Here is an 18551-nt window from a genome sequence, read left to right as displayed (position 1 = left end):
CTGTATCATTATTATTTGTAGTAGTGAATGGCAGTAGGGGTTTTGTGTTATGCCTTAGCAATTAAACCGTTCTTATCTCAATCCGTGGGGGCTACATTCTTTGGATTCTCCTTCCTAACTCTCCAGGAGTTGGGGGACTTGATTTAAACCACGACACACAACAGTACAAGCACTTTTCTCTTTCCTTTGAAAACACCTTGCCTAAACTATTCTAGGATAGCACAGACCCTTTTCATAATTACATTACACTGTGAAATTAGTTTTCCTGTGATAAACTAAACCACTCCACTATCAGCCTCACTGTGAGCTTGTGATCTCTTTATATTATACAGAAGCTCATCTGTAATGCCCAATATAATTTTACAGATTATTTCTATTATAATCTTATATTCCACTATATTTTTACTACTTAAGATTGTCCAGTTCTTTTATAATGATATTCTGACCTTTTTCACTATTATGAATGCCTGCAAGCTTTAAGTATACTATATTCCAAGACTTAGCAGAACTTTTCTGGATCATAAACACTTAAATTTGATATAGGCATTTTAGTTTGCTTGTTTTCAAATAAAAAAAAAAAGCAAAACAAAACAACAACCAACCAAACAAAAAACTGCAACACACAGTCCCCGCCCCCCCAAACAAACAAACAAACCAAAACTAAGCAAACCAAACTGAAACAAAAAAATGCCAAGGCATTGCAAGGATAAACAACTTTGGTTGCTGCCACTCTGATGTTAGGAGCAATGACTCTTCAGATACTGAGAAGAAAATCTGCCCTAGGTTAGTTCCATTCTGTTTTCAGGGGAAAACTCAGACTGAAGTCCAATCAAAACCAGAAAAATGATTCTGTATAAATAGGATGGGAATTTGTGTTCATTCCCTCTCCGCGAAGGGACTTAAGCTTACAAACAGAGCATTCTTCAGGCAATTCAGACCACAGCCTGAAAGTCATATCTGAAAGTCATATTTCGTATTTTTAAGCTGTTTTAGTAAACTGTAAATACAGTGTTTGTAAATGGTGCTGGGTTAACAGCGTCAGAGAGTGAAGTTCTCTGTTTATATTCAGAACATATTTTGTTACAGTAATCCTACCCCTCCTATCTTGACCTTTAAGTAGCTCCCAATAAAGAACGGGAGACATAACCCTGATTTCTAAGAATTTCTATCTGATTAATAACATGAATCATAGAACAGTTTGAGTTGGAAGGGACCTTAAAGATCATATAGTTCCTTCACCCCCTGCCAAGGGCAGGGACACCTTCCACTAGACCAGGTTGCTCAAAGCCCCACCCAAGTTGGGCTTGAAAGACTACCAGGGATGGGGCAGCCACAGCTTCTCGGGGCATCCACAGCTTCTCTGGGCATCCACAGCTTCTCTGGGCACCCTGTGCCAGCGCCTTACCACACTCATGTTGAAGAGTTTTCTTCCTATTATCTCATCTAAATCTCTCCTCTTTCAGTTTAAAGCCACTCCCCGTGTCCTGTCACTACCTGTCCTTGTGAAAAGTCCCTCACCAGCTTTCTTGTAGGCCCCATTTAAGTATTGGAGGACTGTTACAAGGTCTCCCCTTGAGCCTTCTCTTCTCCAGGCTGAACAAGCCCAACTCTCTTCAGCCTGTCTCCATCCCTCTGATCATCTTCATGGTTCTCCTCTGGACTCACTCAAGCAGGTCCACATTCTTCTTATGGATCACTATGCTTGCGTAGTAATTAAAAAAATATATATAACATGAGATGGTTAACTTGTAACTGGTGTAGGTTAGCAGCAACCGAAAAGGAGTCTCCTCTGAGGGCTGACTGGCCTATCAGTCAAAGATACCCATGGCTGCCCCCAGCCTCGGTAGGAAGACACAGTGTAACTTCATGACTGGATTTGCCTCTCTGCCTCACAGCTGTTCCTGCTTCTCTGTTTAGGATGCTCTGAACTACAGATCTGTGAGACTGAAGTTTGCACAGCTGCTGCTATATTTTGTCAATCTGACATTAAAATAATCTTCATTAAGAAAACTTGCTGTGCTTATTAAAAAACTGTCAGAGAAAAGGATGAATTAAAGGTTTTCTTCTGTCCTTTTCTATTTTATCTAGTGTTCTTTTATTTCTATTTAGATTCTTAGATAAACTGATAAGTGCTACAAAAGCACCAGAGTAAATGAATTCTTGTGCAAGAATGATGGAAATATTTTTCTTTATATAAAAGTGTCCTGTTAAGAGAAGAGGGACATAAATCCAGTTCTATTTAATGTAGACAGGGCTGTAGTGATGTTTATATTGTGTGACCATGCCCATAAGTTTATTAAGAAGGAAGCTTACTGCAAACAGAGACATGAACAAACACACGAGCCAAAAAGCAGGTGACCTAGTGGACCTTCTCTATTTTTATGGCACCCTTTCATTTGGCACTTCTGATGGATTTAGTCAGTATCATACTGTGTCAATAATCATCTGTTTATTCTGCAGTTGTGCATTGTGTCCAGTTTCATCCTGTTCACATGCAACTCAAGTTCATATTGCTTACACTTGGATACGATCTATGGATGAGAAAAAGATTTCTGTCATAAGAGCTATCAGTCTAGTCTAGAATCTATTCAACCAAAAAAAAAACCCTTAAGTTTCTCATTTATGTATTTTAAAGGATGTGGTTTGTACACATGCATGGAAATTTGAGGTCATAGCAACCTTTGATTGTGTCTCAGTTCAAAATATCCAAACAATAGCAGTGGTGAGGCAGAAGTCTCTGAAGTAAACTGTGTATCCTAGGAAAAACCCATTTATTTAAATGGAAAGACTGGCAGAATTCAAATACATGCTCCTGCAGTCTTTCCACAGCTATTTCTTCAAAAGCAGCATACTCTGTAATGGAGAACCATAAAAAACTAATCTCACCTTAAAAAAATTCTATTTTCCTGCAAAATTTCCCATCCCTGGTATGACTCCAAACCTGCATGCTCACCTTAAATAAAAAAAATAAAATTTATTTTTATGTTTTCACAGTGCTGATTTTCCAGATATTTATCACATTATATAATAGGATGGCTTAGAACACTCTTTACACCACTTCTATTTTAAACCAACCCAATAGCCACATCCCTTTTCCATGACTGCTTACTGGACCTCATTATCCACCAGCATCTGCAGATTTTCTCACATCTAAACACTTGAAAAAAACCGGTATTGTACTGTGCAAATGATCTGCATGATCGTACAACACACACGATTCATCTACTGCATAGAGACAGGCTTTCCTAACATGGCTCACAGCTGCTGAATGGCGCTTCACTTGTCTTACTACTTTTGCTAAAAACTCACACATAGAGCTTTCATCTTACTTCTTTAGGGTACTGGGACTTCTTTTTTGAGTATCCCTAGCTTCTAGATCAGTAGAAGACAATACTTCTTGCCTCACACAGAACAATAGGCAACCTTCACACATCCCTAGTCACCTCAGACCAAACACTGATTTCATTGCCCAGTTCTCTATGGGCTCTTTCTTGGCCCATGGTGTGAAAGACTGAACTACCTTCTCCTCTGCTCCCACTGAAGCAGTTAAAAAAATTTCTGTCTGCATTTCTCAATGCTAGTGGCCATCTCCGTCTTCCCCATCTAACTCCAAAGCGATGTTTAATTCTATTAAAATATCTTTTTTTTTCCTCCAGTACATTTTCTTCTCTATTTACTTTAGTAGGTAGCTATAACTGCTACAAAGCTAATAGAAGAAAACACATCTGTGCTGTTTGCATTTTATTTCTATCAGACCTTCCCATATCAGAGAGATTTTAGTACACAGAATCATAGAATAGTCTGGTTGGAAGGCACCCTTACAGATCATCTAGTCCAACCCCTACCATGTTCTGTCTGATTACATTTCATTGCTTCTTTCTCCCCAGCAAATATTACCATCTCACCAAAGTAATTAGAACTTTTTATAGTAAGTATAAGGCTACGATCTCCTTTTCTGTTTTGACACAAAAAAGTTGGATGCCATTTCCAAACTATATTACTATACTTGCTATCCTTCAGATTGTTAAGGCAAAATTTAGGAAGTGTTAACCCCAGATAGTAGTACCTGGTGTATGTCTCTTCTCCACAACCTACATACTTTGATTGAAATTGTTTTATTTACTGTAATTTATTTGCTTTCCTTTTTTATGGATGAAAACCTCACTTGATGTTATCTTTAAAATGGGACAGCTACCCAACAGCCAGAAAGTCCACATAATAACTACTTTCAGTGTTTTATGGGGAGAGATAAATCTGGTCTCACTTACGCTCTGAAACCATCACAACTGCAACAAGTTACATTTTTTCTATTTTCAATATATTTTCATAACAACTGGTAGAGTTACAGCCAAACATCTGTACAATTTCAAAGAACTGCTTCACTAAAAATACAACAAATTTAAGGTAAAGAATCATGGCAGTTGGCCTTAGGAGGTCACATAAATGTCAAACTTCATCCCCATCCCCCTTGGCTCTCTCCCAGCCTTTCTCTTCTCCAGGAAGTACCATGGTTACTTCACCATTGCAATTTTGGAATGCTTATTCAGGGCTTATTCATATGATAGTAAGCAGAGTGAGACAAAACAGCTGGTCTGTAACCAAGGAGAGTACAAAAGTTATGTCTGGCAGTAATCTGAATGAGAGAAGGGTTTTTGTTTACTTTTGTTTTTTAAGAATGAGTCAACATATACTTATGCATTTGAATCATTTTACCTGAAGCAGGAAAATTGCTGCACAGCAGCTCACCTGGTACAGCTTGAAAGCTTCAGCCCATATTTTAATAATAAGATTAGTTGTTCTGTGGTATCCAGCCCCCTGAGCTGAAAAACAGGGATGGGGATCTGAGAGAAGCTGCCATAATCCAAGGGGAAATGGTTAGCAACTTAACACCACTTAGACACACATCAGTCTGTGGGGCTGGATGCGATCTACCCAAGGGTACTAAGGGTTCTGGCAGAAGTGCTCACCAAGCCACTTTCCATCATTTAGTAGGTAGCTATAACTGCCACAAAACTAACAGAAGAAAACACATCTATGCTGTTTGTATTTTATTTCTATTTCAGCAGTCCTGGCTAACCGTGGAGGTTCTAGTGGACTGGAAGTTAGCAAACGCGATGCCTGTCTACAGGAAGTGCAAGAAGGAGAATCCAGGGAACTACAGACCTGTCAGTCTGACCTCAGTGCCAGGGAAGGTTATGGAATAGATCATCTTGAGTGCCATCACGCAACACATATAGGACAACCAGGTGATCAGGGACAGTCAGCATAGGTTAATGAAAGGCAGGTCCCGCTTGATTGACCTGATCTTCTTCTGTGACAAGGTGACCTGCTTAGTGTGTGTCCACACAAGGCTGTGGATCTTATCTGGGTTTTACTAAAGCCTTTGACACTGTTTCCCACAGCATCCTCCCGGGGAAACTCACTGCTCATGGCTTGGACAAGCATACTCTTCACTAGGTAAAAAACAAGCTGGATGTCTGGACCCAAAGAATAGTGGTGAATGGAACTGTTGGTCAGTCACAAGTGGTGTTCCTCATGGCTCAGTACTAGGGTCAGTTCTGTTTAACTTCTTTATCAATGAGGATGAGGGGATTGAGTGCACCCTCAGTAAGTTTGCAGATGACACCAAGTTGGGTGGGAGTGTTGATCTGCTGGAGGTTAAGAAGGCTCTGCAGAGGGATCTGGACTGGCTGCATCAATGGGCTGCTACCAATGCTATGATGTTCAACAAGGCAAAGTGCTGGGTCCTGCACTTGGGTCACAACAACTTCATGCAAAGCTATGGGTTTGGGGAAGAGTGACTGGAAATATGCTTGATGGAAAGGAACCTGACCAAACATAAGCCAGCTTATGCTCAGGCAAATAAGAAGGTCAACTGCATCCTGGCCTGTATCAGATATAGTGTAGCCAGCAGGACCAGGGCAGTGGCCATCCCCCTGTACTCAGCACTGGTGAGGCCACACCTTGAACACTGTTTTCAGTTCTGGATCCCTCACTACAAAAAAGACATTGAGGTGTTGGAGCAGGTCCAGAGAAAGGAACTGAAACTGGTGAAGGGTCTGGAGTGCAAGTCTTATGAGGAATGGGTGAGAGAACTGGGGTTGTTTAGCCTGGAGAAAAGGAGGCTCAGAGGAGACCTTACCACTCTCTACAACTACCTGAAATGAAGATGGAGTGAGGTGGGTGTTGGTCTCTTGCCAAGTAACAAGTGACAGGACAAGAGGAAACAGCTTCAAGTTGTACCAGAGGAGGTTTAGACTGGATTTAAGGAAAGATTTCTTCATTTAAAGTATTGCCAAGCATTGGAACAGGCTGTCCAAAGGAGTGGTTGAGTCACCATCCCTGGAGGTATTTAAAAGATGTGTAGATGTGGTGCTTAGGGACGTGGTTTAGTGGTGGGCTTGGCAGTGCTCAGTAAATGGTTGGACTCAATGATCTTAAAGGTCTTTTCCAAACTAAATTATTCTATGATTCTAAATGCTCTTTCTTGAAAATAGCATAGGAGAACACTGATTTGTTATAAAATAACAGATCTATGTGCACTTTCCATCTGAGAATTTCAAAACACATTACAGACATTAACATAATACTATGAGTCTCACAAATCCCATGAAAACTATCAAATAAACCAGGCCCATAGAAGTTGCCATACCAGATCTGGCCAGTGTCTTACCTAATCCAGCACCCTGTCTCCAACAGAGAAGAACAAAACATTAAACATAGCATGTCAATGTATAAAACCCTACCATGCTGTTCCCCAAAGACAGCTGAGCACACAGGAACACAGTAACCTTGGAGCCTGCTGACTCCAGCTCAGGAAAGAAGAATAATTATACATGTAAGTGTAACTGAAGAGGCTGATAGTTTCTAGTGTTTTAGTGCAGCCCCATCGGTTTTAGCTGATACTCGAAGAGTCTGCATGTTTATGTACAGTTTTCAGGAAAACAAATGTTATGGTCAACTACTAATAAGAGTGCTTAGGGACAACAAAGTATCAATATCCATAAAGATAATAATAAACTCCCTTCATAAACCCACTTATGCAAAGAGATTAAATTTTCTCATGTTCTCCCAACCTTTTATGCCACTGTGGAACATGTGCAGCTCAGTCTCAGCAGTTAAAAGACTCCTACTGTTGTCCATACTTGTGGGTTTTGATGGCATAAGGAATTTAAATGAAGACTGTAAACCTCTTTCTGCCCTCCCCTTGTTGCATTCTGCTCTGGAGGAAACAAAAACCAGAACACTGGCTTCTAGAAGTGGGCAAAAAGAGGAAAGTTCATGTGTTTGTTCAGAAACCTGCTCCCATCCAAGCAATAAAGGAAACCCAACTGATTTTAAAGCAGGCAGGATGTCCCAGAAATACCATTATTTTGCTGAATTGGCTGCTGTCTTATTAATGTTCAGCAGACATACAGAGGGTGGGGTGGAAAAAGGGATAGCTGGCTGAAGTGGCTGAAAAAATGTCTGCTGGACAACCAAAATAAAGGGATCTTTTACTTATTATATTAAAAAAAAATCTGGTGTAGGAATTCTATGCTTACCTTCCCTAGATTTATTGCATACTCGTTCTGCCACCCGCAGCCCTGGCATTCCCCAAAGTTTCAGAAACAGGGACTACACCCCAATGCTTTCCCAGAAAGGAAAACCTGCATGATTAGTAGCCCAGTGGCCTCTTCTGTCCAGAAAATACTATAGCTCTGGAAAACTGCTTCGCTGAATCCTCCTTAACAATTACAATATCACTTCATGTTTTGAAGAATACCACCCTTGGGTCTCATAGCCCCATGCATCTCAAGAGGTCCTTTCAATGGATAGGATTTCCCAACACGGATTAGCGCACTGGTTCTACTACCACAGAAGCTGGATGCTCAGACTGTCACCACTGCCCCAGCACCTCCAGGGAAAGAGGGAAAGTAGAGCCAGAAAGACCATCTTCAGGAGTGACCAAAGAAAGAATGAATTTTGGCTTTTGAAAGAAAAAAGTGTGTCCACTGTGTCAGTCAGAACAAAACACAGGTTATTCCTTACACTATATTGATTCTGCAGGTTTACAAACCATGAAAGGCAGGGAAAACCTGGTTTTGCACTACTTTTCACCCAAATCTCTAGAACAACTGTGTGCTTTCAGTAATTTCCTGGGGCAGAATTTCACTTTAAAACCAAGACTACACAGATAATCACAGGCTTCCTTTTTTTTTTTTTTAATACAGTAATATGAGAATTTGTAGAAGTGATTACTGACTTGAGAAGTTTTGGACCTCCAGGTTAAGCTTCCTTAAAAAGTGCTGAGTTTCAAAGCACTGATATCCAATACCTCCTGGCAGAACCACCTTATGATGACTGAAATGGCATCTTGAGAACTGAGGTACCTTTATTCAAAATTCATTTCTGAAAGTGGCTATAAAGCAATTATAAAAGAACTTATGTGTGTAAAACTACAGTAATTTGATCAATACAGGGCTGCTACAGGTACTGTAATTCTAGATGCCTTCCTCTAACTGGAAACTGCATGTCTAGCTGAAAGATTTCTACAGTTCTAAGAAAAGAGAATTTATCTAAAAAAATAAGGACACAACTATCAGCAACAGGAAAATATTTACAGGACACCATGGATAAATCCCATTTCATTAATGGGTTTCACAGACATATCACTATTTATATCACACTTCTGTTTCAAATTACTTTGTTTTTAATAACATATATTAATGTTTACTTTGGGATTGTTTTTCCTCACTGTACATTCTGTTCTTTTGCTCAACTAAAACAGAATGAGCCTGTGGCTTCACATGCAAGCAAGGTGGTGCACCCAATAAACCCAGTTAAGAACAGAGTAAAACTCTGGGTGTTTTTTTAAGCGGACCAAAGTATATATTTTATAATGCAATTTTAAAAGACTGAAAACAACATTTCATACACTTGCAATCTATTCTCAAACAAAATCAGGAAAAACTACATCTAATGTTCTTTAGGAAAACTGCTCCATCTTTCCACCACCAGAGGAATGTTCTTAATCCTTTTTAGCTGACTTTAAGCATCATGAATTAGCACAGAGCCCAGTTTCTGCCCTTTTCCCTTTGCCAGCTTCACCTCTCACGTACTCCAAAGTGATCCAGGAAATTTGTGAACAGCTTTGTATTTTGTACACACATGTAGAAAAAGAGAACTCATTACAGACCAGAACATAGAGACCTTAGCAACAGCAGTTTCAATCCAACTGTGCACAGTCTTTAGAACAGAGTCTAGAAGACGCCTTTCCTTGCATTTGACACACTTAACCTGCTATCAGTGTCCAGGGGACCACCACTGCTTCACAGTGCCTACTTGCAGGAACAGAAGTGCCATGATTATAGTTTTACTTCTAATGAGCAGAATGAAATGGGATGGCTTGCTCTCCTCAGGCTCCTCAGTCTTCAGAGCTCTCAGGTTCTAAAGACTGAAACCTAAAAGTGAGAAACCTCGTGTTGTGACAGTAAAACCAGGAGCAATAATTTGAACGTACGTGGGCAGTAATGCTATAGGTGAAGGATGGCACAAATCTCATGGAGAAATTTTTCTGACAAGTCTCTGCTTCAACAGGCAGAAAATCAATAACATTAAGACTGAGGGTCACAGCCTTTGGAAAGAGTTACATCAATGCAAAAACAGAATAGACAAAGCCAAAAGAGATTATAACCGCAGATATCCCAAGGGAGAGATGAAATCATGGGTTATAGTGTTTTTAAAAACAGAAAAAAGTTATTCCATCAACCAAACCCCCAATGCCTTGCTTCCTATTTTTTCACAGTTTTTTTTAATTAAGAGGTGAAGACTACAGTCTAAAATGCTATTCCATTTCACTCAAAAACATGAAGTCTCTTAATGAAAAGGGTAAGTATTCTTCTTTTTGCAGGCATACTTCTGGAAAATTGGTACCACACTTACTGCTCAAAGTTGAGCTTGCTGGGGCAGGCATCAAGCTTAACTTGCAAGCAGTAGCTGCAGAAGACAGAGTGCTCCCTGTCCTAACAGTCACTGCTGAAGTTTAGCACAAAGAGTGGAAATGATGACAGCAAAAAAATCATGTCAATGAAAGCACTACCCTCCTACTCCTGCCCCAAAAACTCTGTGCAGGAATTACTTTAAGGATCACCCTTCATCTCCACAACATTAAATGCACTAAAACTTCAAGGAGTTTGTATGTCTGTGCCACTAGGCCAACACTAGGTCCTGTGACTAAGATAAGCCCATTCTAACACAGGGAGATACTGGAGCATTTGCCATCCCTGAAAAACAAAGGACACTGGCTAGCCCCCACACCAAATAAACTATCGGCTGTAGAGCACCAGGTTCTCAACACATATATAATCACAGATGCTGAAGGACACAGCCCATCTGACTGAGCATTGCTGTGAGTTTGGAAGCAATACTGTAGTGAGATGACAAAGTCATCTCATGGTCTATTGGAGCTTCTGAAAGATTCAGCTTTATTCAAACTCTCTTTTTTGTTCTCACCTGTCTTGTCAGCAAGTCATGATATTGTAGTATGAGCCTGGTATTGACGCTGTGACTCCATGTGTTGCCAAGGGCTGCTGTCACACAACCAGATTTCCTTTTCCCACTTCCAGAAGCTCCTGGAATCAAATATGAAAGAAATGGCATCAGGCCTGTGGTACAGAGAATTATACAGCATGGAAACTCTAATTGGTCATCTTGGATCATTTCTTAAGCTAGGTAATTACAACTGGTATTTAATAGACGGCACTACCACATGAATGTCCTACCTTTCTGATTTATTTATACAACTGCAATGTGAGTTCTCTATCTCACTCTCTGATACCTAGACAAAATGCCAAGAATTAAGGATATGCTGCAAAGCAGTACCTACTTTCTTGGAGAGACTGGTGCACAGAGGACACTTGCCTTTTCCTCTTTAGATAAGTCTATCCACAGCAAACCAGCTTTCTACACCACAGAGTGCAGGCCAGTAGAGTGACAGAGTATATTGATATAACAAAAAGGAGAGGTAAAGGCGCAGAATGTGGTGCCACAATACCCCAACCTAAAATAGGATGCCAATAGGCATGTGATAAATTTCCTAAGATTTGCAAAGAAGAAAGCCCCTTAGCTGTAAATACCATCCTGGTGTCTCTGAAATCATATGAACTTTATATAACCCTGAAGGAAAATGCACATTGCTGCAATCAGCAATGACAACATACAGAAGTGTTTCAAATAATGGCCCAGCTTGCTGAACTTCCATTGCACCTGAGCTTTCTCTTACTAAAACCAGAGACTCATACATATACACACACACATATGTGCAGGCAGGTAGGTGCCTGACACCTTCATCTTTGCCCCCCCACATTCTGTGTAAGATGAACAGATAGAGGAGTGGCTTGTTTGTACCTCAAATGACACTTCAGACAAAAGAAAGAAATGCAGAAATAAAATTCCAGTAGTTATGTGGGTATAAATGATCATGTGCAAGTTGAAAATTAGACCATTTGAAGCAGACAGTCCATACTTTAAAAAAGCTACAAGTGACAGAAAGTTAGATTTAAAGTCGGGAAACTTCCTGTCATCTATCAGGCAACAAATGAAATTGCTTCCCCAGGATAGTCATGAAATCCTGCTCAACTAAAGTTAGTCCAAACACTTACTCTGCAATGCAAGCTTCAGAGCACCTTATGTTTCTGTCAAAATCATCAGTAGTGCAACAGCTAATGTTGAAACCTAAATTATAAATACTGGGTTTGGAAGCAATACTGTAGTGAGATGACAAAGTCATCTCATGGTCTACTGGAGCTTCTGAAAGATTCAGGTTTAAAACTCTTCATTGCTTTTACATTTGCAAGATTGTGGGGTTTTTACTTCTTCTCCTCTCAAGTATATAGAGCAGAAACATAATTACTTCAGTTACTAAAGCTGTTATTTTGGACAAATAGTCAGTAAAGTATAATACCAAAAGTGTTGGCATGCAATAATAATAATTTGCATCACTGTTGGTAGCTTGCAAGCAATGAGGACATAGTGTGCATTAGGCAGAGGAGAGCAGCAGGCTGAAGAAAAGGGACTGGAATGACTGTAGCATGCTACAGGATTCAGCTAAATACTTCAACAAACCCCAATCCCACCAAGTAATACAAGGTTCAGTTATCACCAAGTGGATTTGGATTAGGCCTTCAAGTGTTTAACACCTACAGAAGAAATGAGTCAAGCACCTGGTTCAAGCTAATAGTTTGAAAAAAGTCTGGATTCTGTACTTGCCTGAATTACTACCCACACCATGGGAACTCACTGTGACATGGACAATACTCTCCTCTCCAGAACATCTAGTTTAGTGTGAAAACAGGCTAGGAGGGCTGCTTTTCTTTCTTCTAAACAAAGGTATTAATATCTTGATAAGCATCAAACTTCCACCTCAATAACTCACCACAGATGCACCTAAATGGAAGTTTCAGTATTAAGAAAGCTATTCAGTTAACTAACCTAACCTATCTCTATTGGGAAGGTGGATGTGCTAACCATAACTCCATTTATGTTCTATGATGGGGCTACAGAACTGATGGACAGGCAGTTGACATCATCTACCTGGACTTGTGCAAAGTGTCTGACACTGTCCCACACAACATCCTTGTCTTTAAGTTGGAGTGTCATCAATTTGATAGGTGGACCACTCGGTGGATAAAGAACTGGCTGGATAGCCACACACAAAGAGTTGTGGTCAATGGCTCAATGTCCAGCTGGAGACCAGTAATGAGTGGTGTCCCTCAGGGACTGGTGTTGGGACCGGTCTTGTTCAACATCTTTGTCAGTGACATGGACAGTGGGATTGAGTGTGCCCTCAGCAAGTTTGCCGATGACACCAAGCTGTGTGGTTCGGTTGATATGCTGGAGGGAAGGAATGCCATCCAGAGGGACCTTGACACACTTGTGAGGTGGGCTGATGCCAACCTCATGAAGTTTAACCATGCCAAGTGCAAGGTCCTACACCTGGGTCGGAGCAATCCCAGGCACAACTACAGGTTGGGCAGAGAAGAGATTCAGTGCAGCCCTCCAGAGAAGGACATGGGGGCGTTGGTCGATGAGAAAATGAACATGAACCGGCTTCAGTGTGTGCTCGCAGCCCAGAAAGCCAACCATATTCTGGGCTGCATCAAGAGGAGCATGACCAGCAGGTTGAAGAAGGTGATCCTGCCCCTCTAGTCTACTCTCATGGGACCTCACTTGGAGTATTGTGTGCAGTTCTGATGTCCTCAATACAAAAAGGACATGGAACTGTTGGAACAAATCCAGAGGAAGGCCACGAGGATGATCAGGGGACTGGAGCACCTCTCATATGAAGACAGGCTGAGAAAGTTGGGGCTGTTCAGCCTGGAGAAGAGAAGGCTGCACGGAGACCTCATAGCAGCCTTCCAGTATCTGAAGGTGGCCTATAGGGATGCTGGTGAGGGACTCTTCATTAGGGACTGTAGTGACAGGACAAGGGGTAATGGGTTGAAACTTAAACAGGGGAGGTTTAGTTTTGATATAAGGAAGAAATTCCTTACTGTGAGGGTGGTGAGGTGCTGGAATGGGTTGCCCAGGGAGGTTGTGAATGCTCCCTCCCTGGTAGTGTTCAAGGCCAGGTTGGATGAAACCTTGGGTGATACGGTTTAGTGTGAGGTGCTCCTGTCCATGGCAGGGGGGTTGGAACTAGATGATCCTAAGGTCCTTTCCAGTCCTAACTATTCTATGATTCTATGTTTTGGATTTAATTTTCCAGCTGGAGGAGGGAAGTTCAAGTGTTAAAGCAGGTTGCTGGGAGCTCTGAATTTCTTTCCCTTAAAATGACTTAAAGCAAGTTTAAAACATTTAAGTTTTAAAAACTTTGGGTTTTGTGCTAACACCATGGAAGTACACATACTGTACAAACAGGCTAAAGTAAAACTAAAGACAGTGAAGCAGCTTTAAAGTTTTGCAGTCCTCTCTTTGTCACATGGAATAAGCTGCAAGCTCCTCCTGTAGTCAACATCTGCTAGAAGTGGGTAGGAACCACAAAGGTCGAGGCAGCTAAGTGTGATTTCTCATGGGTGTGGAGGTGCCCCCCCGCAGCTGTGTAACTGCACCCCTGTACACAGCTGGAAGCCCCTGCTCCACACCGAGAAGCAATTCACCTGCCACAGTTCAGGGGCCTCTAAATACAGACAGGAAGCCCAGACATATCTTGGCATAAGAGAGCCACAAAATTCACATCCAAAATTCCCTCAAATTATGTGTCTCTGCTATTACCCAACAGGAGTAACATCTTGGTGTTGCAACCCTGAGCCAGGCATTTAAGCAGTTAATTGTCTAGAGTCTGCTGATATTACAAAGATATCGTTCCATAGCAATTCCTAGTTCTGCATTCCTTCCAGGCCTAAAACCTGTTCCAAAGTGAACAGAAGTGCTAGAAGTGCAAGGCTTGCGGCAGAACAAACAAGCTAATTGCTGTCATTTATTTTACTATAGAGGAGAAAGCCCACCGTACCACACTGTGTCAGCCCCTGTCTGAAGAGGGCTGTTTGTGTGACCCACTTTCAGGCAAATCCTCTTCTGTGAAGTTACTCAAATTTATGACTCTGGTGTAAAGTGGTTAGTAAGACTGGAGCAAATTTACAGCAAAGACTTTTTACAGGGTAGAAAGGAATGCCTCACAGGAAAGGTTTCCATTTTATAAAGTATCCTCCTGCAAGCTGATGCATTAGGCAGACAGAAATGCAAACCAACAAGAAGTGAAATGAAACAAGGGGGAAGAAGTGCCAACATTGCAAAGAAGTTCAAGGGCAGTTACAGCACATGCTTTATTCCTTCTCCTTGCTCTAAATAAAAAAAGATAGTAAATGTCTCAGAGGAAGGAAAGATGATATGTTAAGAAAACAGATTTATACTCAAACATGGCCTTAAAAAAACCTTGGACTTATCTTTCCTGTTATTTCAACTACTACTTAGTCATTTAAGTACTGGACAAAGAGAGAGTGTTCTTTTACAGCACACGCTGTGTTGTTCTTACAAATCCTGACATTTTCAAACTTAGAGATAGGAGAATCAGACCAACCTTAGCCCAAAAAAGAACCAGGCTCATAAGTGGCTGTGGTCTCTGCTCAGAGATCCCCAAACTCTCCAACCTGAACCACATCAGAGTGGTATGGAGCAACAGCTCCCAGATGTGACATGAAGGCACTTATCCATGCTGTGGGGATGACAGGTAGCACTTCCCATCTCTCCAGCCTTCTTGGAGCACAGCTCTCACTGCAGTCACTGCTGGCATTATGATTTCTGCTCAGGACATGTATGACACAGGGAGAACAAAGACTAGGGTGAGTAACAAAACAGGGCCGACAGATGAAAGGTGACAGATCTCAGTGTATGGATACAGTATGCGGGAAAGGGAGTGGGTGTCCAGAAGCAGAGATGAAATCCTAGCATAGGGAAGTTAAAACACATGCTAGAAGGGTGGGAGAAGACCACTGAACAATCCCCTGCTTTATATATTCAGATCTAGCTCAAGTAAAATAAAATTGTGACTTCAATTCCTGTACAAATTTCTTCCTTCCTCACACAAAAAGAACTGGCATTAAACTGCTCTTCAAAGGGCACATCAGCAGACAGGCCAAGGACTGCATGAGGTTCCTGTTCTACAGTCTCCTGTGAAATTGAGCTCTTCAGGTCCCCAGCAGAGATACCAGCAGAGACTGTATCTGTTCTGGATCACAAGCATAAAGGAGGAACTGGCTGCTTCACTCTCACTGAACAGCTGTCACAAGTGAAAATAAAGCTGCTTGTGGTCTGAGTCAAATACAATGTAAATGCCTCTCCACAACAAGGGGAAAAAACAAACTGAAGAAGAAAGGGTGATTCTTCAACTGAGGCCTGCAGTGCTGCTTCCAAGCAGAAGAGCCTCACACTGGGCTCCACTGCTCTGGAAAGACCTGTCAGTAGAACTGGGCAAGAACACTTGGCCCATTTTATACACAAGGGCCAGATTAATTTTGTTTGTTTCCTCCATCAATGCAACAGAAAAAAAACCTTCAGTAAGTACCTTCTGTAACATTGAGGTGAATGCCACATGTAGGCAGGACTGGGGAAGGTGGGTTTTGTCCACCTTCCATTTTTCACTGGCGGTAACAGTAGGATTGAAATTATTCAGTTCAATAGCTGAATTTAGTGTGAGGTGTCCCTGTTCATGGCAGGGGGGTTGGAACTAGATGATCTTAAGGTCCTTTCCAACCCTAACTATTCTATGATTCTAATACTAATTTTGTGATTATTCTGTTCTGTCCAACCAGAGAATTACAAGCACAGACATGGTCTCAAACACCTTCTCATCCTCTGCATATAAGGAGGTATTGTTTTAAAGACTAAATCCTCATGTAACCAAGTCCCAGTTGTAGCATATATTGTTGAAGGGGATGAAAATAGGATGGAGAAAATCCTGTCTCTTTCATAGGGTCCTATTAAAATCAGGAGAACTAGACCAATGTCTTGAATCAAATGAAACAGGCTTCTTAAAACATTTTAAATGCAAGGAGTTCTTGGAGGCAGAATGTGATTGTACTCTTAATTAAAAAAAAATTACCTGCTCCTTTCCATCCTCTCCACATTCTCATATAGATTTTTGTTTTGCCAGATGAAAGAGTCGTTGCCTAGCAGGTTCATCCCCACCACTGGGCCCCTTTGCAATCTATATCAATTTGGTAGTTCAAAAATCTTTTATCAAATGCAAAAAACTTACTGATACACAATATGACAGTGAAATAACAAAACCGAGAAGCTACCAGTCCCCAAATTTTTCAAATCTTCATATCAAGCCATCTTGATCAACCTCTGATTTATCAAAAAGGATTAAAAAAACCCACTCCAAAAGTACAGAAAAAATATTTATGTGGAATTGAAATACTGAGCTCATCATGCAATAAGAATGAAAGTACTTTCCCTCCTGCTCAGGCTTTGCAGCTTTCTAGTTCACTGGCAGAGCTCATAAAGTTCACTGCTTTTCACCTGCATTGCATTTAGGTTATATTTTTGGTGCAGGTCTCTAACAATGACACCAGAGAGGAGAGGTGAGGAGAGGAAAAAGAAAAGAAACCTCAACTCTCAATTTATTTTTCCACCTTCACCTACTCAGAAAGTACAAGTATAAAAATATCTGAAGGTGGAAAAACCCATCGCACAGTAAAAAACAACCCACAGGACAAACTCATCTGTGAAGTAACTAACCACAGCGCCTTTCAAACTCCCCCGAATGGACTTCTACAATTTTCAGCCCTTCTCTGCAGCTTATTCTTTAAGCAAAAGATGATTCTGATTCTCTTGTCCATCAGTGGTGTCTGTCTCTCTCTTTGCACTGGTCAGCCAGGATACTTCCCAAGCTCTTCCTGTCATATACTCTATCTTCACAAAACAAAAAAAAAGAAGCGAGGATGAAAAAAATGGGTCCTTTACATTAAAACCATGGGCCTAGCAGGAGACAGCTACTTAGACCACCATCTGATACCACCTGCTTGAGACAAAGCACAGACCAAAGCATGTATATAGCTAAATGTAGGTAGTTATCAAACACAAAATGCTGATTTGTATGAACAGACACTAAAGCAAATGTTGCTCCCTGTTCTACCTGTACAGATCAGTGAATGGGCTACACAGGCATATAAACGGCAGAGTCTGGTTCATCTTAGGAGGAGAGAATAAAACTTACTTCCTAGAGGACAGTACTGCCTTCATAAAGTCTTTCATTATTTAGGACATATGGCAGGAAAACCAGTTGCTGCTGTAGGAGACTAAGCTTGGCCATAAAACTAGCCATGTAAAAATTCTAACTTCTAAAAGGCTTATTCTCCTTCTTTTATTAAGAGAGGGACTCTAGCAACTCTGCTCCCCAAAACCACCTATTTCTAAATCTGTGCACCCTCCCACGCCATATTATTCCAGCTTACTTCAATTTTTAATTAAAATAAGTAAATATATTTTAGCTGGAAGCAGAAATTGTTTAATAATCAGTGATACGTCATTTACTTTTAAAAACAGTATAATCATCAAAATATACTTTGCAAACAAAGCAATTAAGAGCAAACCCCTACTAATCCCTAGGTTTTTTTAAAAAAAGTTTCAAAGGAAATTCTTTTGACCAGTAGCTATGCTACTGCTGCAGTGCTGAAGTGTCTACTAGAGATTACACTAAAAAGACTGTTCTGATTCAGTTGTCATCAACAGACTGAAATGCCACTTAAAAGTCTCCAGCTGCAAAGTTCTGATGGCAATGTGACCGAAAGGGAATGAGCCCACTTCTCATTTTGCGCAACACAGGTTTTATATCTCATATGGCCCAAACAGGTGAGTTTTCATGTTTTTTTTTTGGTTTTCATTATATCCATGTGTATCTGTGTACAGATTCTGGGTGATTTTTACAATGCTAATCTGGTATTAGATCAAGAATAAGGTCCTTTCTTCTGTCTTTTTTCCATCCATTCATTATTTCTATTGTGACAACTCTTAGAGCTCTCATCTGCAATATGCAAAGCACTCTTCAAAGAGAGAACAAAAAGAGAGTT

At 40.9% G+C, this 18551-nt stretch overlaps 1 protein-coding gene across 6 annotated transcripts in view; it reads right to left on the bottom strand.

The window, feature by feature from the left end:
- RAD51B (RAD51 paralog B) overlaps positions 1-18551 on the bottom strand; it is a 466503-nt gene that overhangs the window by 186916 nt on the left and 261036 nt on the right. For all 6 annotated transcript variants that reach the window (XR_004080584.2, XR_004080583.2, XR_004080585.2 and 3 more), the window contains exon 9: positions 10495-10613. Coding sequence is in view for 1 of the 6 variants with exons in the window: in XM_031049033.2 (XP_030904893.1) it covers positions 10495-10613 (119 nt within the window). In the remaining 5 variants the exon portion in view is untranslated. The remainder of the gene's footprint in view (positions 1-10494; positions 10614-18551) is intronic.

The sequence above is a fragment of the Melopsittacus undulatus genome, chromosome 4 (assembly GCF_012275295.1).
Source record: "Melopsittacus undulatus isolate bMelUnd1 chromosome 4, bMelUnd1.mat.Z, whole genome shotgun sequence".
Taxonomy (NCBI): domain Eukaryota; kingdom Metazoa; phylum Chordata; class Aves; order Psittaciformes; family Psittaculidae; genus Melopsittacus; species Melopsittacus undulatus.
Note: the sequence above shows the minus strand (reverse complement) of the source record. Positions and strands in the feature narration are given on the sequence as shown.